Source organism: Carcharodon carcharias, chromosome 26 (assembly GCF_017639515.1).
Source record: "Carcharodon carcharias isolate sCarCar2 chromosome 26, sCarCar2.pri, whole genome shotgun sequence".
Taxonomy (NCBI): Eukaryota; Metazoa; Chordata; class Chondrichthyes; order Lamniformes; family Lamnidae; genus Carcharodon; species Carcharodon carcharias.
Window position 1 is genome coordinate 27,825,531 of NC_054492.1, and position 25,572 is coordinate 27,851,102.

Consider the following 25,572-nt stretch of genomic DNA (forward strand, 5'->3'; position numbering starts at 1 on the left):
GCACACTCGTCCCTTTGATGTTCAACACTTCACAGCCTCTCTCCATTTAAGAAATACACTGTATTTCTGTTTTTCCTACCAAAACAATGGATAACCTCACATTTCTCCACATTGTATTCCATCTGCCAATTTTTTGCCCACTCGTTCAGCCTCTCCAGATGAAATGTCTTTGCATCATCCTCACAACTCACACTTCAGCCTAGTTGTCATCTACAAACTTGGAAATATTACTTTTAACCCTGTCACGACTCACTGGGTATAGTGCACTGTAAGATCAAGCCCCACTGTTCCACAAACCACGACAAATGTGAAAAAATAAAAACAAAAAAACTGCGGATGCTGGAAACCCAAAACAAAAACAAAAACAGAATTACCTGGAAAAACTCAGCAGGTCTGGCAGCATCGGCGGAGAAGAAAAGAGTTGACGTTTCGAGTCCTCATGACCCTTCGACAGAACTTGAGTTCGAGTCCAAGAAAGAGTTGAAATATAAGCTGGTTTAAGGTGTCTGTGTGGGGGGCGGAGCAAGAGAGAGAGAGAGAAGTGGAGTGGGGGTGTGGTTGTAGGGACAAAAAAGCAGTGATAGAAGCAGATCATCAAAAGATGTCAACAACAATAGTACAAAAGAACACATAGGTGTTAAAGTTAAAGTTGTTATTATCTAAACGAATGTGCTAATTAAGAATGGATGGTAGGGCACTCAAGGTATAGCTCTAGTGGGGGTGGGGAGAGCATAAAAGATTAAAAAAAAATTATTTTTTTTAAATTTTTTTTTTAAAAATAATGGAAATAGGTGGGAGGTGGGAAAATGAATATCTTTATAATTTATTGGAAAAAAAAAGGAAGGGGGAGACAGAAAGGGGGCGGGGATGGGGGATGGAGCTCACGACCTAAAGTTGTTGAATTCAATATTCAGTCCGGAAGGCTGTAAATTGTCTAGTCGGAAGATGAGGTTTGTTCCTCCAGTTTGCGTTGGGCTTCACTGGAACAATGCAGCAAGCCAAGGACAGACATGTGGGCAAGAGAGCAGGGTGGAGTGTTGAAATGGCAAGCGACAGGGAGGTTTGGGTCATTCTTGCGGACAGACCGCAGGTGTTCTGCAAAGCGGTCGTCCAGTTTACGTTTGGTCTCTCCAATGTAGAGGAAACCACATTGGGAGCAACGAATGCAGTAGACTAATTTGGGGGAAATGCAAGTGAAATGCTGCTTCACTTGAAAGGAGTGTTTGGGTCCTTGGACGGTGAGGAGAGAGGAAGTGAAGGGGCAGGTGTTGCATCTTTTGCGTGGGCATGGGGTTGTGCCATAGGAGGGGGTTGAGGAGTAGGGGGTGATGGAGGAGTGGACCAGGGTGTCCCGGAGGGAGCGATCCCTATGGAATGCCGATAGGGGGGGTGAAGGGAAGATGTGTTTGGTGGTGGCATCATGCTGGAGTTGGCGGAAATGGCGGAGGATGATCCTTTGAATGTGGAGGCTGGTGGGGTGATAAGTGAGGACAAGGGGGACCCTATCATGTTTCTGGGAGGGAGGATTCTCTCAGGTCCAACCCTGACATTGTCTTCAAACCCGCTGACAAGGGTGTTGCTGTTGTTGTCTGACGCACTGACCTCTACCTCGCGGAGGCTGAGCGTCAACTCGCAGACACTTCCTCCTACCTCTCCCTGGACCATGACCCCACCACTGAACATCAAGCCATTGTTTCCAGGACTATCACTGACCTCATCTCCTCTGGGGATCTACCTCCCACAGCTTCCAACCTGATAGTTGCCCAACCTCGGACGGCCCGCTTCTATCTCCTACCCAAAATCCACAAACAGAACTGCCCCGGTAGACCAATCGTCTCAGCTTGCTCCTGCCCCACAGAACTCATTTCTCGTTATCTTGACTCCCTTCTCTCTCCCCTCGTCAAGTCCCTTCCCACCTACATCTGTGATTCCTCTGACACCTTACGTCACATCAACAATTTCCAGTTCCCTGGCCCCAACCGCTTCCTCTTCACCATGGACGTCCAATCCCTCTACACCTCCATCCCCCACCAGGATGGTCTGAGGGCCCTTAGCTTCTTCCTCGAACGGAGGCCCGAACAATCCCCATCCACCACTACTCTCCTCCGTCTGGCTGAACTTGTTCTCACGCTGAACAATTTCTCCTTCAACTCCTCTCACTTCCTCCAAATAAAAGGTGTGGCTATGGGTACCCGCATGGGCCCCAGCTATGCCTGTCTCTTTATGGGGTATGTGGAACATTCCTTGTTGCAGTCCTACTCCGGCCCCCTTCCACAACTCTTTCTCCGGTACATCGATGATTACTTCGGTGCCGCTTCATGCTCTCGTTGGGACTTGGAAAAATTTATTAATTTGGCTTCCAATCTCCACCCCTCCATCATTTTCACGTGGTCCATCTCTGACACTTCCCTTCCCTTCCTTGACCTCTCTGTCTCAATCTCTGTGATAGACTGTCCACCAATATCCATTACAAACCCACCGACTCCCACAGCTATCTCGACTACAGCTCCTCACACCCCGCTTCCTGTAAGGATTCCATCCCATTCTCTCAGTTCCTTCGCCTCCGTCACATCTGTTCCGATGATGCTACCTTCAAAAACAGTTCCTCTGACATGTCCTCCTTCTTCCTTAACCGAGGTTTTCCACCCACAGTCGTTGACAGGGCCCTCAACAGTGTCCGGCCCATCTCCCGCGCATCCGCCCTCATGCCTTCTCCTCCCTCCCAGAAACATGATAGGGTCCCCTTTGTCCTCACTTATCACCCCACCAGCCTCCGCATTCAAAGGATCATCCTCCGCCATTTCCGCCAACTCCAGCATGATGCCACCATCAAACACATCTTCCCTTCACCCCCCCTATCGGCATTCCGTAGGGATTGCTCCCTCCGGGACACCCTGGTCCACTCCTCCATCACCCCCTCCTATGGCACAACCCCATGCCCACGCAAAAGATGCAACACCTGCCCCTTCACTTCCTCTCTCCTCACCGTCCAAGGACCCAAACACTCCTTTCAAGTGAAGCAGCATTTCACTTGCATTTCCCCCAACTTAGTCTACTGCATTCGTTGCTCCCAATGTAGTCTCCTCTACATTGGAGAGACCAAACGTAAACTGGACGACCGCTTTGCAGAACACCTGCGGTCTGTCCGCAAGAATGACCCAAACCTCCCTGTTGCTTGCCATTTTAACACTCCACCCTGCTCTCTTGCCCATATGTCTGTCCTTGGCTTGCTGCATTGTTCCAGTGAAGCCCAACGCAAACTGGAGGAACAACACCTCATCTTCTGACTAGGCACTTTACCGCCTTCCGGACTGAATATTGAATTCAACAACTTTAGGTCGTGAGCTCCCTCCCCCATCCCCACCCCCTTTCTGTCTCCCCCTTCCTTTTTTTTCCCAATAAATTATAAAGATTTTCCTTTTCCCATCTCCCACCTATTTCCATTATTTAAAAAAAAAATTTTTTTTTTAAATCTTTTATGCTCTCCCCACCCCCACTAGAGCTATACCTTGAGTGCCCTACCATCCATTCTTAATTAGCACATTCATTTAGATAATATCACCAACTTTAACTTTAACACCTATGTGTTCTTTTGTACTATTGTTGTTGACATCTTTTGATGATCTGCTTCTATCACTGCTTGTTTGTCCCTACAACCACACCCCCACTCCACTTCTCTCTCTCTCTCTCTCTCTCTCTCTCTCTCCGCCCTCCACACACACACCTTAAACCAGCTTATATTTCAACTCTTTCTTGGACTCGAACTCAAGTTCTGTCGAAGGGTCATGAGGACTCGAAACGTCAACTCTTTTCTTCTCCGCCGATGCTGCCAGACCTGCTGAGTTTTTCCAGGTAATTCTGTTTTTGTTTTTGTTGTGACAAATGTGAAAAGTTTGACCAAACCACTAGATTGCCCCAATTCTATCTAACTGTTTAATTTAGGCTAAGAGAGTACAAGCACCAGGTTCGTAAACTTAATAAGTAAATAACTGTTTATTGAAAAAATTGTCTTTAACTAGTTTTTAAAAGAAAGAAAGATGAACTGCTAACTTCTAACACTATAACTTAAACTCTAATCCCCCCATTTAAACCCTTATACACTCACATACAAGACACACAAAACATGGATTTTAAGGGTGGGATAAAACAGTTCAATAGCACCTATCCAGAATACAGGATTCAATGGGTTGATTTTGAGTGATCTCTTCCAAATTCCTTTCAGTTCTTGTTGATGACACGAAGTGGTCTTCCAGCACTTTCAGTAATTAGTTCATTGGTTGAGAACTTGCTTTTCAATGTCTCTAAAAGTGATTTTCCCCTTTGCCTCTTGACAGGGTGTTTCAGAGAGAGAGCAGGTTATAGAGATGTGATAAGAAAAAAACAGCCAGCTGTTGTGGAATTACTGGAATCTTCCACACATAAGAAATTGTAGGTCTTGTTACTTTCAAGCCAGGAGTTATTCAGCTCCACTGCTTCTCACACAAAACCTTGGTCACCTGGTCAGGAGCCGATTAAAATGCTGTTGTCAGGCAGCTCCCTTGGTCCAGGATTCCTTTCTGACACCATCCTGTCTTTCATGGCACACTCTGTTCCAGGACTGCAACTTTGTGTGTATATATATATATATATATATATATATATAGAGCTCATCCTGTCCCAGTGGACATGTCTTTCAATCTGCAGCCATTATAATTTTACCACAGTCCAACAGAAAATAAAAGGATATGTTCTATATAACAGTCCAACAGAAGTAAAAAAATATGCTCCTTACAATCCCCATATCCAAATCAATGATATAGATTGTGAACAGCTGGGCCCCAAGCACTGATCCTTGTATCCCACTAGTCACAGCCTGCTAACCTGAAAATGATCCATTTATTTCTATTCTTTGTTTTCTGTCCTTTGAACAGCTTTCAGTCCGTTATACCCCCAATTCCATGTGCTCTAATTTTGTTTACTAAACTGTATTCTGCTAGTTACATCCTCAAAAAATTCTTAACATGTTTGTTAAACACAAGTTCCCTTTCATAAATCCATGTTGACTCTGTCCAGTCCTACCATTATTTTCTAAGTGTCCTGTTATCACATCCTTTATTGATGTCACTGATAACAGGTTTGTAGTTCCCCGTTTTCTGTCTTCCCCCCCTTTCTTAAATAGTGGGGTTATGTTTGCCACTTTCCAATCTGCAGGAAATATTCCAGAGTCTATAGAATTTTGAAAGATGACCATCATGCATCTACTATCTTTACAGCCACCTTTTTAACACCCTAGGATGTAGATCATTCAGGTCCAGAGGATTTATCTACTTTTAAGTCCCATTCATTTCTCTAGCGCTTTTTTTTACTAATAATATTCTGCAGTTCCTCATTTACACTGGTCCCTTTATTCTCCATTATAAGTATTCTCCTCCGTGAAGACAGACACGATGCATTTGTTTAGTTTCTCTGCCATTTCCTTATTCCCCATTATAAATTCTCCTGACTCTGCTTATAGTGGATTCATATTTGTTTATGCTAATCTTTTCCTTTTTCACACCTAGAAGCTTTTACAATCCATTTTTATGTTTCTCTCTAGTTTACTCTCATATTCTATTTTCCCTTTCTTAATCTTTTTCTTGGTCCTCCTTTGCAGAATTCTAAAAACTTTTTTGGCAACTTTATACACTTCTTCCTTTGATCTAATAGACTCCTTGCTTTCTTTTGTTAGCCATGGTTGGAACACTTTCCTTGCTGGGTTTTTGGGCATTAAAGGAATGTATTTTTGTTGTAAATTATGTATTAGTTCTTTAAACATTTTTTCATTTCATGAAAGCTCCCAGATTTTACTAGGTCGATGAGGAGGCACTAAGTAGAGAAAAGCTGTGTCGCACCTTTGAGTGATGGAAAACTGAAAGATTTTTTTTGATCTGGATTACAATTGTACACCATTCAGTGGGTGATTGTAGAGTGGTTTTGGCTGAGGCCAAGAAGCTGGTTCTTAGTTAAGGAATGGGAAATAGAAATTATAAAATGGTGAAAGACAAAGATGTGAATGAATAATGCACAAAATAAACTACTGCGTTGTTGGCATAGTAGATCCATTTATTGGAGAGCGCATTCAGGTTTCTTTCTTTATTGCTGCTCGTAAGCATTAAGCTTTTATATATAACATTTTGACAACAGCTTCTTTCTGTTAGGAGGATAAATCTCCTGTGTTGCAGCAGAATTTGTGAATTGCTGGTGTAGTATTTTGATTTCTCTATCCTCTTGCTGCATGGGAGAATTTGGCTAAGGTTTATTTAATGAGGTGCTGGTTAATTTGTATGATGTCGTAATCCCCTAGTGTTGCAGAATTTGGCTGATGTTAAATCCGCTTCTGCATAATGGGTGTGATATGTGGATTACTTGATTCACTTTGAGGTGGGATTAGATTAATTACAGTGATGAGTAATGTAATCTATCAAAGTGAGATAGGAATTGATGCTGTAATTACCCAACATTGTCATAAAGCTGGAGATGCTTCTGTGTCTTAATATGACCCATTTCCTTTGGTGCTAAAATTACTCTGTTTATATTCTGGTTTGGATTCAGCAACGCCAGAGCAACATGTACAGTTAAATGCATATATGTAGTCTGCTTTTTTGGCCTTATGTAGACACAGTTACCACAATGCCATGTTTGCAACTCAGTCATGCCGACTGTGAACTTTCCAAGATGGTGATGGAAATTTAATATTGAAATCACATTCAAGTATTCTGCAGTTAAAACTAAAATGGTGGCAGTACTTTGCTTTTTGATTCAATAGTGAAATTACCTGCCAAAGACGGATTCACTACCTTTGATGGCTGTACCACTATGTTGGTTACTCTACAAAAATGTCCCTAACATTGCACTTGTAGTCAAAAGCAGTCTTCAAGGTAGGTGCATGGAGGTTGGTTAATTTTCACCGGAGCTACCTTGACAATTATAGTTGCCCCTGCACAGAAGTTTTCCAAATTGTGCAGATAGTGGGCAAAATAGTTTGTTAATTGGTTGGAAATTTAGCACTAAAATGTGAAATCAAATAGTAATCTGCAGTGCATCAATTCTGTACTAAATTTGTCATTACCACAATAAAAGACTACACGTACAATTCTTGTTCAGCATCACTGAGTACACCCTCTTGAATACTGTTATAGGTGTGAGATGTGTAGATGTGTTCATTTTGGCTTTTTTGAAGGCCTGCGTGATGGTGACTTCATTTGATTGATGTTACACTTTCTTATAGTTTCCTTGTACTCTATACAGTCAGATTCTGCAGTGTATTACAGCAAAGTTGCATGATAAACTCCATTGGCCATTCAGAAACACCTCCATGTCAGTAAATACATTTGATTATTCTATGTTATTCTTCTAACATCATTGTTTCTTTATATATGCATATGCACACGTTTACATGCAAACTATATATTTACCTCTGAGAGACTTTTAAGCATTCTCTGTGCATTGTTGCAGTGCAGTTTTCGCCTGTGTTTTGATGTTGGATTTAAAGAAAAATTAAACACCATGTTATATTTCTGTCTATTGATATTTTTATTGACTCAGAGATACTGTAAATGTAATTATGTTAATTTATTCAAAACATGTATTTTTGATAGACGTTTTTGGCAAAGACTATTGTTATTAAAATTATAGCATTTCAACTAAAACTCACAATCCTTTATGGCATTAAGAATTCAGCCCATTCAAATTTTTTATTACCTCATGACAGCAAGAGTCCGCAATATTGTAAACCAAAGAAAATTGGCCAGATTCTATTTGTGGTGTAATTGGGTGAATGTGTAGTTGTATCACAAGACTTTACATACTATGACATTACGTTGCCACTCATGGTCCTGTCCATGAATTGCTCTCTGTTTCATTTTTAAGTTGCTAGTTTTTTCAATTCAGTTTTTTAATGGGATGATGGCCATCATTTATTGCCCATCCCTAATTGCCCTTGAGAAGGCGGTGGTGAGCTGTCGTCTTGAACTGCTGCAGCCCATGTGGTGTAAGTACAACCACAGTGCTGTTAGAGAGTTCCAAGATTTTGACCCAGCGACAGTGAAGGAATGGCAATATATTTCCAAGTCAGGATGGGTGAGTGGCTTGGAGGGGAACTTTCAGGTGGTGATGTTCCCATGTGTCTGCTCCCCTTGTCCTTCTAGATGGTAATGGTCGTGGGTTTGGAAGTGAATTTAATCTGTCCTTTGAGATGTTTGTATTAATTTTAAAAATCCAGGATCTTCCATCAGAATTGCTAAACTAATGTTTTCTTATTTAAATACTAGATAATGAATAAATGTTGTGTCCCGTTCTCTCCTTTTCATGCGCCACCCAGACTACCCCTCACTTGCCTATGATCCTACTAAATGGTGCATCTCAGCTTTTCTATATGATGCTTATTTTCATGTTTAAATAATTAATTTCTATTTTTAAAACTTAGAAAGGGGTCGTCATAAATTTAGTTAAAATAGAACAAGTTCTACTTCAATCTGCCAAAACTAATTTCTTTCCAAGCCTGAGTAGATTTTGGTTAAATCCTGGCCCTATCATATTTTGTTCATTTAACCCTGTGAGTAGGTAGAATACAGTTCAATATTTAGGTAATGTACAAGTGTGACATTGTAAATGAAATGTATCAATATTTGTAGCACTTTGCCACAGTTTGTTCCAGGACTCAACCCTGTGTAGTTGATTGGGATTTTTAGTATTTTCAAATGGCTCAAAGGTTGGTACTTTTCATCTTAAAATAAAATAATAGTTTGGGAAAATCTGATTTTCAGTTGAAATCGATAGTCTGTTGATCGTGCAACTATTCATTAAATGGTTAATCTGTGTTTCAGTGTCAGTTTTTAATTGAATACACTCCTATTAAAATACTTGGGAATCTTTGCTATGTTAAAGATGCTATCTAAATGCAAGTTGTTCTTATTGTTGTTTGGATATCAGCTTATTGCTAATTATCAAATGCTTCACCATAATGTGAAGTGAACATAGGTTTTCCATGTTTCTGTTAGTCCAAAAGCAGTTAGAGCACAGGGTTTTGGGTAGTTACAAACCATAAGTTTTTTTACATGTAGAAGTAATAAACCAAAATTTTACTCTGGTTTTACATTGTGAAAATTACCAGATACCCACAAATGGACTGTATATTCCAAAGCCACAATATCCAGTACAAATGATGACTGCATAAATGGTCAGGTTAAGCTGTAGTGATACTTTGCTTACCTAATCGACTATTCAAGTAGCTGAGAAAGTGCTTTGGAAATAGCTGTTGCGATTTAATAATTGCTTACACGTAACATACTGTCATTTTGACTAGTGCATTTAAATTGTTCACAGTAAATAGATTATAATGGTGCTTTTAAGGTGGTGGGGAGAGGTGAAGCTTTTTAAGAGACCTTTGAGGAAGGAAGGCATCTGTCCATTGTTATCAGACTTGCTTATTAAGTTGTATTGACTGAGACATTTGTGTCACTGCAAATGAAAGATGCTTATTGATTTTCTAACTGCTGTTCACATCCCTTTCACACTTTTTAGGATAAAAAGTTAATCATCTTGGATGCGTATTCATTCTCTGTGAAGGGAACAGACTAAGCCTTTTTGGCATTTCATGAATCAAGTTGTTCAAGTTGAGTGTGTCAAGCAGACAATTACCAGTTTGCTCTTTACGCCTGTCCCTTGATATCACCTGTAACAGAGTAGCCTAATGGAGGGATGTCCCCTTGACATTTGATAGTAGTGGCAGTGCTCCAATCTTGTTTGTTTGCCAGAGAATCAATTCAGTACAATTCAGGACATAATATAACCAAGCATTAAAAATGTGCTACCTGGTAGTTTAACAAAATTATCAGTGACAGTTCAATATTGACTTCATATTAGGTGTTAAAAAAAGTTAAAATTATGATCCTCCTGCTTGTCATTGGGAAAATCAGCTATTGGCATGTTGAAAATAGCTTTTTGCTGAGTTTCATTGACACAGGTTATGTGATATAAATATTTATTTCATATCTGTCACTCACTGGTAATGCCAACCATTGATTCCAGTATTGATAAAGTGCCACTGGTTCATTGGAAGCATTTGACCATGTTGTGTTTTTGAATTACTTGCTGCTATATAGAATGTTATTTGCTAAGCCTCCTCAATTGCTCGCATTAATGCTTGAATTAAATGGTTACTACAGTGAACAAAATATTTGGATTGTTTTAACTAGAAAAAAATTTATTCCAACAAACGTTCATTGAAGCTATGCATAAAATCATATAAATTAGATTGACTTAGCAGCGATTGTTTTGCAAACTAAGTATAATGTTTAAACGTTTGCTTACTGGACCAGTGGTAATAAACCAAAGTTTTTTAAAAATTGAATTGACATTTCAGTTTTTGTTTTTGGAGATTGATTTTATGCACTGATTTTTCATTTGTGCTATCAATTTATCATTTTCAAAAAAATTCATAGAAACTCACGTATCACTTATTTCATCTGTTGCTGTTTTTGTGTCATAGTTGACGATTATTTAGAGAATAACCAATATCTGGGAGTAATTGCAAGGCAATATCTTAATTGAGGAGTACAGATAATGCTCCTGAACTGAGGGACTAGAGCTTGAAAAACTTGTAAGGATTGTCTTGAGATTCAGTTTCACATTAAAGTTTTGCAATAGCTGTCTGGTTATTTTTATTATTGTTTCATATAATACATTGTTTTAGTTGTTATTGTGTTTTAGTGAGTTAATCTTTTCTTGCTGGGTTCATGCCCATTATGCATTTTGATGTCACGGCTTTGGATTTATTGAGAAATAATTCACAGTTGATTAGTATGACATTCTCTTTGAGGCTGTACCTATCAGTGTTGCCACGAGGGTTATTTAGAGCATTGCTACCAGTATATGGAAAATCCCACTTAACTCCATGTATATCTCATCCCAATTTACTTTTTGCGTGACACTAGGTTAATCACCTTGAATTGCTGCCACTAGAAATGGTAGATCTGTAGCACCTATTCCTTACTGTAACTCAAAATGCTTTCTGTACACAACCCAAGCTTGGAAGGACAGAAAATATCACTCTAACACTGGTTGCTTTTCACAGTTGAAGTGGATACTATATCAAAATAGTTCAGACATTTTTACTGAAGTCCTACAGTGTGCAATGCATTGTATCTGTCAGAATTGTTGGGCTGCTGTTGAAAGGAGGAGTAGCCAGCACATCTAATAAAAAGCCTTATCAAAAGTTTTTGCTTTGCAAGTAGGTTTTTTTAAAAAAAATGTTGTCGAATGTTTATGCATCTATGAGCAGAGTGGTAAATGGTAAAAATTTGCTGCTAATATTGCCTGTCTTGTGTGTCAGCCTGGGCCTTTATTATACTTGCAGCTCAGAGTCAGGTAGCTTAAATGTCCTAGGGACAAATCAATTGAACATTTTAAACTCTCTAGCATCTGCAAACGCTAGCAGGAATAAAAATCCATGAAAATCTGTTTTAGGAGTGACATTGCAGCATTAGTTGGGGGGGATTGAGTTAAACTGAACTGATGAACAGCACTTCAATTACATCATACACACAAAAACTACAATATGTAATGTGTACTCATGACGAAGAAAAAGAACGAACACCAAGTGATGACAGCAGAAACATGAATGGTAGAAATCAGAAATAATAAAAGGAAAAGTTGTAAGTTAGCAGTGAAAACAACTTGCATTTATGTAGAAAAACGCCCCAGGACACTTCATAGAGGTACAAGGAAAAAAATGAAGGCAGAGTCAAAGAAAGATATATTAGGAGTCTGACCAAAAGCTTAATTGAAGCATTGGATTTTAAGAAGAGTCCTAAAGCATAAGTGAGGGATAAAAAGGTGAATGAATATAGCGAGGAAATTCTAGAGCATGGGGCCTAGCCAACTGAAGGCACAGCTTCCAGTGGGCTGGGCTTTGTGCAGGTTAGCATATGGGCAGCAGAGTTTTGGATGAGTTGAAACTTATGGGTAGTGGGACTGTGGAGGATGGGAAACCATCTGAAAGAGAAAAGTAAGTTACTACTTTGTGTTGAGTATGAACCTGCCTTTCTTTTTTCCATTCAAGACGATAGTAACAATGGGCAACACTCCACTCTAATTTGTAGAAGTTCATTTTGTGAGGAAATTACCCCATTAGGTGGATCCTTCAAAGATGCAGTAGCCTGGAAGCTGAGAATGAGGCAATAACTAGTTTTGCCATCTACTCTCCTAAAAAAAAATGATGTTTGGAGATAAAGAATGAAATGGGGATAAAATGTAAGGAAAAATTGAACGTTAATTTGTGCTTTTTAAAAAACTGCGCACCAAACTGCTGCAGAGATTAAAAACAAAAAAACTGCGGATGCTGGAAATCCAAAACAAAAACAGAATTACCTGGAAAAACTCAGCAGGTCTGGCAGCATCAGCGGAGAAGAAAAGAGTTGACGTTTCGAGTCCTCATGACCCTTCGACAGAACTTGCGTTCGAGTCCAAGAAAGAGTTGAAATATAAGCTGGTTTAAGGTGTGTGTGTAGGGGGTGGAGAGATAGAGAGACAAAGAGGTGGAGGGGGGGGGTGGGGGGGTGTGGTTGTAGGGACAAACAAGCAGAGATACACATGCAGAGATTATTTCTTAACTCTCTTACCAAGTTGCAACAATTGAAGTCTTTGACATTAACACTTCTGCAGCACCTGTCTCTTGTTTCTATGTGACTGGCATTGAACGCTACAGACTTTGACAGTGCTGACATGCGCTTTGAAGGATGGCTGCATTCCTACTTGTTTGTAATGAGGACTGAAGCCATTCTCAGCTAAATTAAATTTTCAGTTTTGAGGCAGAATGGCATGATTTTATACCGAATTCTCATTTTTGCCTTTGTATTGCCCTCAGGGTATGAGTGATGCCAGTCACCTCCCTTTCTTTTTCTCTGCAAACGTACCCCCCCACCACCCAACCCGGCCACCATTTAGTTTCCTCACACTGACCCACCTAAGCCATGTTATATCATTTAGTTTTGACATCTTTTATCAAACATTAATGAAATGACCCAGGCAAACAAATTGTCATTAAACTTTCCATCACTTTGTCCCTTGGTATTGTCTTTTATAAATTGAACAGCAAATGTTGTATTGATCTTTCCCCACTTGCTGCTGAACTTGAAATGACCTGAATGCTTGTTGTTTATGGCCTTGAGTTACTTTTCCTTGACATTTCTATGTGCTTGCCTGACATTACTAGCATTTTTTTCCACCTTCCCTTCTTTTAGATGAATGAACAGGACATTCAGTATCGAGATATCCTCGGTCATGGCAATGGAGGGACAGTGTACAAGTGAGTATATGCCTCTACCTATTACCACAAAATGCGTGAGAAATGTTGGTAAAGGGTTTTTTAATGTCTTTTCAGCATCCATCACACAGTTTTGGCTGAAGGCATGCATATCATATTGATTTGATGTTGAAGAATGAAAGCGATTCTGTGGGTGCCTTTCTGTGTACACTTTACACTTAGTCATTTCCATTACAGCTATGATGTATTATCAGTGTTCAGCAAACATGACAAGGTGACACAGGTCGCTGAACAGAAATTTCAACTCCTGTTTCCACCTGAATCAACTATTATTGAAATAGTTTATTGAGATTGAGGTATTGATCACTGCTTGCACTAACCTTGGCTTAAAGGGAGACTGTCTACCCTGGATTGCTCTAACTTTTATAAAAGAAACATCCCATTTATTTTTTACAACCACTTAAATTTTATTGCAATGGGTTGAATTACTTTGTTGTTTCTCGTTCATCTCAAAATGATCACACTCTTCACATACTTGGATTAGAGCCCACAGACTCCTATTGCTAATTGACGAAGCATTTTAAAATGCATTTTTGAAGGGGGAGAGGAGCAGGTGAGTGATGACCTGTACAACAAGCAGGTTTGTGTACTGGTGGATGAATAGGACTTCCAATATTTACCTAAAACTAAGAGATTCTTGCATCAACACTTTATGTCAAAACCTTGCGATGCCTGTTGTGCTGTGCAAATAGCTTTTCATTCATTTGAGTACAGTTACAATCTGTCCGCTGCAACATTATCTCGTGTTGTATATGCTAGTGAGTAAAACCTCACTGCATCAGCCAGAGATCCACTTGTTTGTTTTGTGTATGTAATGGGGTAGATGTGCAATTTTTTTTTACTCCAGGTAACTGTTTAGCAGCTCATTGGAGCAAAGAACGGGATATAATGGGAAGAAAAGAATAATCACTGCAATCTAATTCTCCATTTAGTATCTTGACTAATAACCTTGCTTTCCAAATACTTTCCACTCCTGAGTTTTAGGTCATTTTAATCACTTTCTTAGTTGGAATGTAAATTACACACTTGAATATGATATGTACTTGCCAGAGTACAGTACCAACAGTTGTTATGCAAATGAATTCATACTGCAGCTGGAAAGCTTTTTTTATGTAAAAAAACTGCATAAAGCAGTTGGGGATTGTTTTTAATATTTCCTATAATATCTACCAATTTTTTTTTTACATAAGCAAGAGAAGTGAGTGATGCACAATGAGCTGGCACAGCAGTGCACTTAGAACGCAGCAGGCTTTATTGTAGTACCCGGCAGTGGAGTGGTGTTGAGCAAAAACAGGTCATGTCCACATCGAAAGGGGGAAACAAAATCGCTGCTGCACTTCTCTTGTATGCTTCTTGGTGCTTAAGTTAATGGATACTGAAAAAGCCCAGGGAGCAGTTTTATGTGTGGTCCTTGTTAACTTAGAAAATCAAGGAACTTCACAACTGTGCTAAAATATAACCAGGAAAAGACTTGAAATACACTAAGTTACTTGATAATAAATATTAATGTTTGAGTTTCATTATGATCTTGGAATTATGATTGTTTCCACTAGTACTGTCCCTGTTTCTCCCCCGCCCAGGTTTTCTCCCGTTCTTTCCTTGATGTACTGATTTCATACCCATGCCCCCTCTTCATATTTCCTGGTTAGATTTTGCCAGTATCCCACTTAATCACCAATAAGCACAAAGGAGCAATGCAGAGATGATTCTTCCTCCCTTTCTGTGTAGAATTGGCCTTGTTATAGCTTTGCAGAAATAGTTTGTTAGGTATTTAAGTGATAATTTACATGTATAATTTTCACTGGCCCCCACCAGGGACTGTGAAATTACCTTTGCAACATACCATATATGAAAGAATTAATGTTCAAAGGGATTTGTATTTATTGAGCTGAAAAAGTTGTAGATTTTAGATTCGCATTATCTTATAATATTTCCATTATTACTTAAAAATACTTACAGCGAAGTCCAAAATACAGCTTTAATTGCAAATGGCATAGAGCATGTGCTGCTTTTATGGCCCAGAGTAATTATTCAAAACACTAGGTTTTAATAAACAATGGATATAGATTACGAATATAATAATTAGCATGTATTTCAATTGCATTGCTACCCTACAGCTGGCCAATCAGTTGTGTTTTTTTTGTATTGGAATGGCCAAGAGTGGAGGCCACCACTCTGGTTTAAAAATAGGAGAACCAGCAAGATAAAGCAAGCAGTGGATAGGTGTTGGCAAGCTTGAGTTTCATATGTCTTGAGATTGTAGGAACAAGGAAAGACTAGGGGTGTGGAATCTTACAGTTGCAGGTATTTGGACTGAAGCAGTCCATGTCCAAATGTAGCAAGACCCAGACAATATCCAGGCTTGGGCTGACAAGTGCCAAGTAACAGTCACACCACACAAGTACCAGGCAATGACCTTCTCCAACAAGAGAGAATCTAACCATCACCCCTTGATGTTCAATGCATTACCATCACTGAAGCCCCCGCTATCAACATCCTGGGGGTTACCATTGACCAGAAACTGAACTGGACTAACCATATCAATACTGTGGCTAGAAGAGCAGGTCAGAAGCTAGGAATGCTGCAGCAAGTAACTCACCACCTGACTCCCCAAAGCATTTCCAACATCTACAAGGCACGAGTCAGGAGTGTGATGGAATACTGTCCACTTGCCTGGTTGAGTGCAACTCCAACAGCTCGACACTGTCCAGGATAAAGCAGCCCGCCTGATTGGCACCCCTTCCACAAACAGTCACTCCCTCCACCACTGACGCATAGTGGCAGCAGCGTGTACCATCTACAAGATGCACTGCGGGAAGTCACTGAGCTTCCTGAGACAGCACCTTCCAAACCCACAACCACTACCATATAAAAGGGCAAGGGCAGCAGATATGTGGGAACACCACCTAGACGTTCCCTCCAAGCCACTCATCATCCTGACTTGGAAATATATCGCTGTTCCTTCACTGTCGCTGGGTCAAAATCCTGGAGTTCCCTCCGTAACAATACTGTGGGTGTATACCTACACCACATGGACTGCAGAGGTTCAAGGAGGTAGCTCACTGCCACCACTCCAAGGGAAATTAGGAATGGGCAATAAATGCTGGCCTAGACAGCGACGCCTACATCTTATGAATGAATAAAACAATTTTGAAAAAGAATGAGTTTGAATTGGAGCTTGTACAATGTATTATTGCCTATAGCTTTATGAAATTAGAATCATAGAAAAGTTACAGCACGGAAAGAGGCTATTCAGCCCATTGTGTCTGCGTCAGCCAAAAAATAAAAATGTGAAGCAGCTCTGAAAAAGGGTGATACGGACTTAAAACATTAACTCTATTTCTCTCTCCACAGATGCTGCTAGACCTGCTGAGTTGTTCCAGCATTTTCTTTTTCAGTGCCTTTTAAATGAGTTTGGGGTTTCTGCCTCCACCACCAAACCAGGCAGCGAATTCCAGACACCCACCATCCTCTGGGTGAAGATGTTTTCCCTCATGTCCCCTCTAATCCTCCTATCAATCATCTTAAATCTGTGCTTACTGGTAATTGACCTCTTTGTCTGTTTTATCAAGGCCCCATATAATCTTGTACACCTCAATTATGTCACCCCTAAGCCCCCTCTGTTCTAAGGAAAAACAAATTCGATGAAAATTACAGGTTTCTATATTCATGATCTTTTCTACAACCTTAAGGACAGTGTTTAGCACTTACATTTAGAAAACTGTTGTAATTTTAATGATAGAGAAAGCTGAAAATTTGAAAAATAAAAGGAAATACTGAAAATACATAACAGATCAGTCAGAATCTAAAAGAATAGTATAAATAAAATTTCAAGTATAATTTTCATTAGAAGACTAACTCCCCCATCAGACATGGTAACATTCTTCTCTCTTGGATGTCAACTAACCTGTGTATTTCCAACATTCTCAGTTTTTATGCCATTCTAGTGATTTTTAAGTACCTTTCCCTTCTGTTACCTTGTATGTTAGAGTAGATAAATTCATTGTATGCCCTTCAGATGTGACGTTAAACTGAGGCCCCAACTGCCCCCTCAGGTGGATGTAAAAGATCCCACAGCACTATTTTGTAAAAAGAGCAGGAGAGTTGTCCCCACTGTCCCAGCCAATATTAATCTCTCAAATCGACATCACAACAACAGATTTTCTGGTCATTATATATATTTTTTCGTTCGTGGGATAATGGCATCGTTGGCTAGGCCAGCGTTTATTGCCCATCCCTAATTGCCCTTGAGAGCTGAGTGGCTTACTAGGCCATTTCAGAGGGCGTTTAGCCATTGCTGTGGGTCTGGAGTTGCAAGCAAGTCAGGTAAGGATAGCAGATTTCCTTCCCTAAGGGGCATTAGTGAACCAGATGGGTTTTTACAACAATTGATAATGATTTCATGGTCATCGTTATAGACATTTTTAATTCCTCGTTTTTTTTATTGTAGTCGAACCTGGTCCCCAGAGCATTGCCCTGGATCTCTGGATTACTAATCCAGTGACAATACCACTATGCCTCCCCCATATTGCTGTTTGTTGGAGCTTGCTGTGTGCAAATTGATTGCTGTGTTTCCTGCACTCAGTGCAACAGTGATTCCACTTCAAAAGCACTTCACTGACTGTGAAAACACTTTCAGACATCCAGTGGTCATGAAGAATGCAATAGAAATGCAAGTCTTTTCTTTCTGTCTCTCTACCAAAGGGATATAGTATCAGGCAAGCATCTCTGTAATGAGATTCCTCTAGTATTTAGCACAAGACTTGTATATTCAAACTTTTCCATAATTTAGTCTTAAGATTTGAGGGCACAAACTATTTATTTTCTCCACTCTCCTGTAAGTCCAGGCATTCTTTGACACGGTTCTGGTATCTTGCCCACGTGGGGGCTTGGGTACTGAGTGTTAACAGACTACCAACCATAGAGGCGTCTACCAGCCTTAGCATAATTTTCCTCACTTAATGCACATCGGTCACTGAATAGCACTCAAAAGTAGGATGATTTTTTTTGCTCTACCCTATCCCAGGAGACATAAATAAATTGAAGCGCAAGTTCTGTCTGAGATCAGCTAAATCAGCACTGACTCCAAGGATAGTGTCTTAATAGTTTGAGTTTCTGGTTTCATACTACGGTAGGCAGTGTATTTATTTACTGAGCTGCCAACGCAGTCTAGGCCACCGTTGGAGCTTTGGATGATAATTCTGGAACAAAAGCACAACAATATTGGGAAAGAATACATCAAATTTTAGACTTCTTGTAAAATTTTAAGACTTGGTCATTATTTTAATTTAAATGATGATGTTGCTGACAAATTATTATTTATTCTGAATTTTCATTGGATATGCGCCATCTGTGCCTACTTTCCAATGTATGGAACAATTTTAGCAATACTTTCAACAGTTGTAAAGCTTCCAGGTGACTAGTTTAAACAAAACCTTTCCATCCAGATGTAGAATATGATTTAGATAGATTCAGTGTAAGTTGTGTGGACAGCATTCAGAGCCTACTTGATAAAACTGTTCAATTAAGGCAAAAGCATTTACATGGTGTAATTTACCTAAATTGCCAGTGGGCCTCTTACACACTAGCAGTGTTAGAATTGATTTAAGCAATTGATTTTAGCTGAAGCTGATAAATTTCTGCTTGTTAGTTACAGTAATTTTGTAGAAGACTTTGTAAAGCAGTATTGAGTGTGCATTTAGCTGATGTTTAAAAGAAATGTTATTTACAGTGGGTTTTTACTGTTTGTTTAGACGTTTGGGCAGTTTGCCAGCCTGTTGAAGCTTAACATTTTTCTTCTTTAAATATTTAAACAACAAATTATCCAATTTTCCCATTTGCACTGAAAACAAACTCCCTGTGTAAATAAATAGACAGAGAAATTAATTCTTCTGATTAAGGAAACAGCTTCTAGGCTTAGAATTAAGACAATGTAAAGTATGATGTTAAAATATATATTTTCAAGTTTTCATCATCAATTCTTAGTTTGTATTATTATATTGCAGTCTGTGATTCTGGAATGGTACTTAAGTGCAGTACTGAGAGGATGCTAACTTGTAAAGAGTGCCACCTTTCAGATAAATTTTTAAACTGGCATGACTTGATGTGCTGAATGGCCTCCTTCTGTGATTCCATGACTCTAAACTGAAGGTCGTTCTGTCTGATTGGGTAGACTTTAAATATGTTGTGGCACTATTTAAACAGGAGCAGGAAGTTCTCCTGGTGTCCTGGCCAGCATTACTCCCTCGATAAACACCTTCAAAAACAGATTAATTGCTCATTCATCTCATTGTTTTTCATAGGACCTTGCTGTGCACAAAAGGATTGCAGTGCATGTTTAATTGGTTTTACTTAAGTGTAATATATTGTGTGGGCGATATTTGAGACCTGATAACGTTCTGTCAAAATGGAGTTCTGTCTCTATGACTGCATTGACGTTAAGCAAGACCCATACTGGTATCACCTTCTCCCTAGGGTAAGTTGTGCAAGCCAGTTGCAATCCAAATGTGACTGGGTAAAACCAGCTTTTCTCATGGCCCATGTTTTAGTCAGTCTTCCAAGCTGGTGGTTTTAACATGTCCCAACTGTTTTCTATTCAAATTGCGCTGAGAAACCCACACTTCAGTTGGTGGCTTTAGTTAGCGCAGTCCTCATTCAGTGTGAAAGTAACTTCAATGTCTGTTTATGTGCATGATGCCAATATTAAAACAAAAAGTGTACAGAAAATACACATTGGTGCTTTCTAAACAAAGTTGAAACGCTCATCATTTGGTCCCCAAACAGGAAGTCTTCATTATTCCAACTCATTCTCCATGTAATAATTTCCTAGCAGTGACATATATATATACAATATATGGCCAATATTGTTTCAAACAACCTTCACTGATGCATATTAACAGCTAGTTTTCATGATTGCCAGTAGCAGGAAGATGTGAACAGTAACGAAATGTCAAAATTCAAAATTCTAAACCACTACTTCATTTGAGTTTGAATGATAGCTTGATCTAGGTTGTTCAAAGCAAATAAAGCACCTGCAGAGAATTAAATATTGGGAAGACTGAAGCCATTGTTTTTGGTCCCTGCTCCAAACTTGGTTCCCTGGCTATTGACTGCATCTCCCTTCCTGGCACAGTTTGAGATTAAACCAGTCTGTTCATAACATTTGTCCTGGATTTTTGCTCCCAAGGTGAATAGCGCAAGTCAGGAAATTTCTCAGCCCTGATTGACAGGTTCTTTGTTCTGGCGAGGGGGGGCCAGGTGTGGAATGGAGTCTGGTCTGCCAATCCCGGTCGCAGGTCAGAAGCAGCCACAGGGTCTGCTGAGTGCAGAGGCAGGTTGTTTAAAAGGCCCACCTTTGTTCTCTGGGAGTTTGTCCCTGTTGTTTGCTTATGTTTTAGGCCATCCAATGCTCACCCCTTATGCTCCTCACACTCCCCTGACTCCCTATACCCCATCCTTACCAACTCATGTCCGCATCCACCTTCAGTGGCCCCCCCAAACACTTCATGCCAATGATATGCCAACTCATGCCAACCAACCCACCACCCTTTGGCCTTTACACCCTCTATGCCACCTCAGTTTCCATCATGGGCAGACCTCAGGAGCCATGTTGAGATGAAATAAAATAAAGGGCTAAATATCTATTATACCCTTCATTATAATAACAAAACACTCCCATTCATGAAAGCTTGTTTAAAATGTTAAATCTCCTCAACTGCTTTATCCCTTATAAAAACAAGCAAAATACTATTCATAACCCCACATCAAAAGCAGCTAATCCTTGAATAACCTCTTTGTGCTGTAAATCAAACTGTGAACTTTTAGAGCATCCCCCCCCCCACCCCCCCACCCTGCTGAGCCACTTATAGCTTGTGGAAAACAACTATGCATTGATAAATAGCCCTTAGGTTTATGTCAACAAACAGCTATTGTAACTGCCAGAACAGAGTTTCTCCCTAATCTCTCACTGATACAGACAGGTTGTTTCTTTTAATTTTTCAAGGGCTGGAGATTTAAATAATTTCATAGCTTGGTAGTTCCACAGACCTTACCTGCCCTTCAAAAACATTTAGGTCTCCTCCATAAATTTGTGACTCCCAATTAAGGCCCTTGCTACAGTGAAAACAGGGTTTGTTTGAACTCAGCACTGAGTTCAAATGGCCCTGCTAAATTTGAGTTTCCCTCATATGTGATTCACATCTTACACTCTTTCCCCCATCTATGAAAAGGGGACCTGTCAAAAATGGAGGCAAGACTTCTGAATCTAGATCCTGCATGCCATTTTGGAAGGCCTACAGCTCCTCAAATCTGGGTCTTGATGTCTTGAATCTTGACCCCTCAGGTTCTGACCTCATATTCGTGCCATCACTAAGACCACCAAAACCAGCCCTGTAACATTGCCCAACTTCACCTGAGCTCTTCTGCTGGTAAAACCCTTATTCAAGCCTTGGTTACATTAGACCTGACTATTCTAATGCACCCCTGACTGGTATCCCACATCCTACCCTCTAACGTGAGGTCATCCAAAACTTTGCTGCCCATGTGTTAAATTGCACCAAGTCCTGTTCTCCTACCACCCCTATGCTCACTAACCTACGTTGGCTCCCGGTCAAGTGGGGTCTTGATTTTAAAATTCCCATCCAGTTTTTCAAATCCCTCCGTGGCTCTTGCCTCTCCCTATCCCTGTTAACTCCTCCAGCCCTACAATCCTCCCAGATATCTGTGCTCCTCTAATTTTGGCCCCTTGTGCATCCCTGATTTTAATCTCTCCACTGTTGGTGACCACGCCTTCAGTTGCCTAGGCTCCAAGCTTGGAATACCCTCCCTAGTGCTCTCCATCTCTCTACTCCACTTTACTCTTTTAAGACACTCCTTAAAACCTACTTCTTTGACCAAGCTATTGATCATCTGAGTTAATATCTCCTCCTGTGGCTCAGTGTCATTCTTTGTTTTATAATGTTCCTGTGAAGCGCCTTGGAATCATTGAATAGTTACAGAAGAGAAGGTCTTGAGACATTTTGCTACGTTAAAATTGCTTTTTTTTGTTGTTGTTTATGCATTTCTGAATTCTTTAAAAGTTGTTTCTGGTAAGTTTGTTGCTGCACAGCACTACTTATGTTTGGTCTTTATATATAAAATCATATAACAGTTGCCCAAGAAAATCAATACCAATGTACACACCAGGTATTTTAGTTCATGGATATTAGTGATTTTTTTACTACTAAACAGTGGTATTACTGCAATGAGCACAGGAAAATTCCAACAGTAGTTGCTCACAACCTTTACTGTGTCCCACACTTGAAATAAACACACTTTTATGGTAAAAGGGAACATGACAGCACTTTTGATGATTGGAAGAGGTTCTCAATCCTGTCAAAACATTCTTTCCATTAGTTAGATGATCATTTCCTGCTTTCTTTGCCTTTTGTCTCTTTTATTTCCTCCATCAGAATTTTTCTCTTGCAGATGTTGAATGTCCAGCTATGCATTTCTAGAACTTTTAATTCGATTTCAGATCTCCAGCATTCAGTTCTTCTTTCCCTTTTTTCCTCCCCTGTTCAGATTGTGTGTTGCTCTCTCAGTCTAATGTAAAATATTAGCAGAGAACCTGTCATGAGTGCTGACCTTTTTTCCCCTAGTGAAATATATAGACAATGGATACTTCATACTGAGATATAAGGCTGTAATCTAATGAAAGGGCTCAGATATCTTAAATCAGAGACCAAAGCTGCAGCATTTCATAACCACCTGAACCCTGAGAACAAATTTCAGCCTTGAACTCCCTCCTTAGTACTGTATCAGTTCTCTTTTTAATTATATTGGTCCATTTCTTTGTGTCTTTTAATTCAGTTTTCCAGCTATCTCTCTGCCAATGATGGCAAACCAGCATTATGTTACATCAGGTCCATGGTATTCTCCAAAGGTTTTGAATGACTTGCAGCAACAAAAGAGCACTTTTAACTTACTCTTGATTAGTGGAATATTCTAAATTAACTGTGTATCTCAGAAATTTGAAAAACTGAGAAAATGAGATCTGATCTGGAAGTTTAGGGATGCTATGTGGGTTCATATACTTAAATCCTTGACGGTGCCAGGACAGTTTGATAAGGCTGCTTATAAAAATAAAAGCATACAGAGTACATGGCTTTATAAATAAAGGCATAGATATTTATGATAAACATTTCTTATTCCAGCTGAGGTCAGACTAGTGATTAAAGTCTAATTCTAGGCAATACAGATTAGCGAGGATGGGGAGGATATTTATTAGAATGTTAACAGGAATATGGGACTTAAGGTGTCAGCAATGTGGATAGACTAAAGAAGCTAGGATTGTTATAGAGGCTTTCGAAATTATAAAGATTTTGATAAAGTAAGTAAGGAGAAACAGGTTACTGACAATCCTGCTGGTGGAAACAGGACATAAATATAAGATAATTCACAAAAGAACCTGAGGGGAAATGAGAATTATTTTTAACACAGCATAAGACCATAAGACATAGGAGCAGAAGTAGGCCATTCGGCCCACCGAGTCTGTTCCACCATTCAGTGAGATCATGGCTGATCTGATAATCCTCAGTTCCACGCTCCAGCCTTTTCCCCATAACCCTTGATTCCCTTACTGATAAAAAATCTGTCTATCTCAGCCTTCAATATACTTAATGACCCAGCCTCCAAGGCCCTGTGCAATAAAGAATTCCACAGATTCACTACCCTCTGAGAGAAGACATTCCTCCTCATCCCTGTCTTAAATGGGTGCCCCCTTTCTCTGAGATTATGCCATCTGGTCCTAGCCATTCCCATGATAGGAAACAAGCTCTCAGCCTCTACCCTGTGAAGCCCTCTAAGAATCTTATGTTTTAATAAGGTCACCTCTCATTCTCCTAAACTCCAATGAGTACAGGTTGTTATTTGAAAAGCACTATCTAAAAAGGATGATGGAAGAAGTTTCAATAGTTAGTTTCAAAATGGAATTGAATAGATATTTGGAAGAGAAAATGGGACCAATTGGATATCTCTGTCAAGGAGATAGGTCTGATGGACTCAACGGTCTCCTGTCCTGTATGATTCTACCATGTCATATACATTGAAGCTAAATTGCAGCCTTTACTTGCTATCCACTATCTGAAATTTTATGATATGTGTATGTTATTTAGATGCCTAAGGCACTGTAGATCACTTGCTGCTTGCCCACACCAGCTCTTGGTAAACTCCATACTTACCCACCACTCTCTCACGTGCACCCGTGCGCGCGCATACACACATACGATTTCTCCCTTCCCCCTCACCTGCCACTTGTCCCACCTTTGTTGTCCCATTTGTTTTTTTTCCTCTTTCACTAATCTTCCCCCTAGCCCCCCAAACTCGCCTTTCTGGTGACCCTAGCTTACTTTTGGTTTTACTGGAGAGCAATATATGGAAAGAAAAAGCAAAATATCACCATGAAGAGAGGCATAAAGATACCAAAGGTACCAACAAAGGATGAATTTCTCCAGGTGTTTCCAGAATGATTACACAGACAATACAGCACCGAAAAAGGCCAGTTAGTCCAACCATTACCCTATTCTGGTGTTCATACTCTGCACAATTCTCCTCTGCCTCATCTCAACCCAGTGGGGAAGACTCATTATGTTGATAAAGGAGATTTCATGCGCAAGTTGTCTGTTGTGAAAATGTGACAAGAAAAATTAATTTTATTTTCAACATGCAGTAGTTTTTTGTTGTGTTACTTTTTAATTTCCTCCGTTACTTTTTGTGTTATTGTTTCTGATCTACAGCCAGTTTGGCTTAATGTTTAACAAATGTTGGGACAGGGACATCAGTTGGTAGTTGTACGAGAACCTGGGTCTGATCCCTGGCTAAGCTGATGGGTCATAGATGTCTTCTGACAGTTGTGAGATGATTACATGCTTGCAGCAGTCTCATTCTGGTAGATGTCAGTCCACATAAAGTTGCTGATCTTCACCACAAATTAGCACTAAATTGGTAGTCTTGGACTGTAGGACCTTTTGGTGTGGAAAGTGAAAGATTTGCAGTAGGGGAATTGCGTTTTAAAGCATATTGTTGAGGAAGAGTAAAGAGAACTTTACTTGAATTTTAACTCCTGCTGAGGACTAAAAGTGGAAGTAGATGACTGTTCCATTCCTCTGTTGTCTTGATGAGTACAAAATATTCACTTAAACAAAAGTAATTTTAGAAAATTTCCTTGTTTAATTAACTTCCAAGCTGTTTAT

General features: G+C 39.8%; 1 protein-coding gene across 10 annotated transcripts in view; it reads left to right on the forward strand.

Annotated features, from left to right (window-relative positions):
• map2k5 (mitogen-activated protein kinase kinase 5) overlaps positions 1-25,572 on the forward strand; it is a 275,892-nt gene that overhangs the window by 76,654 nt on the left and 173,666 nt on the right. For all 10 annotated transcript variants that reach the window (XM_041174736.1, XM_041174728.1, XM_041174729.1 and 7 more), the window contains one exon: positions 13,260-13,324. In XM_041174736.1, coding sequence (XP_041030670.1) covers positions 13,260-13,324 — 65 coding nt within the window. The remainder of the gene's footprint in view (positions 1-13,259; positions 13,325-25,572) is intronic.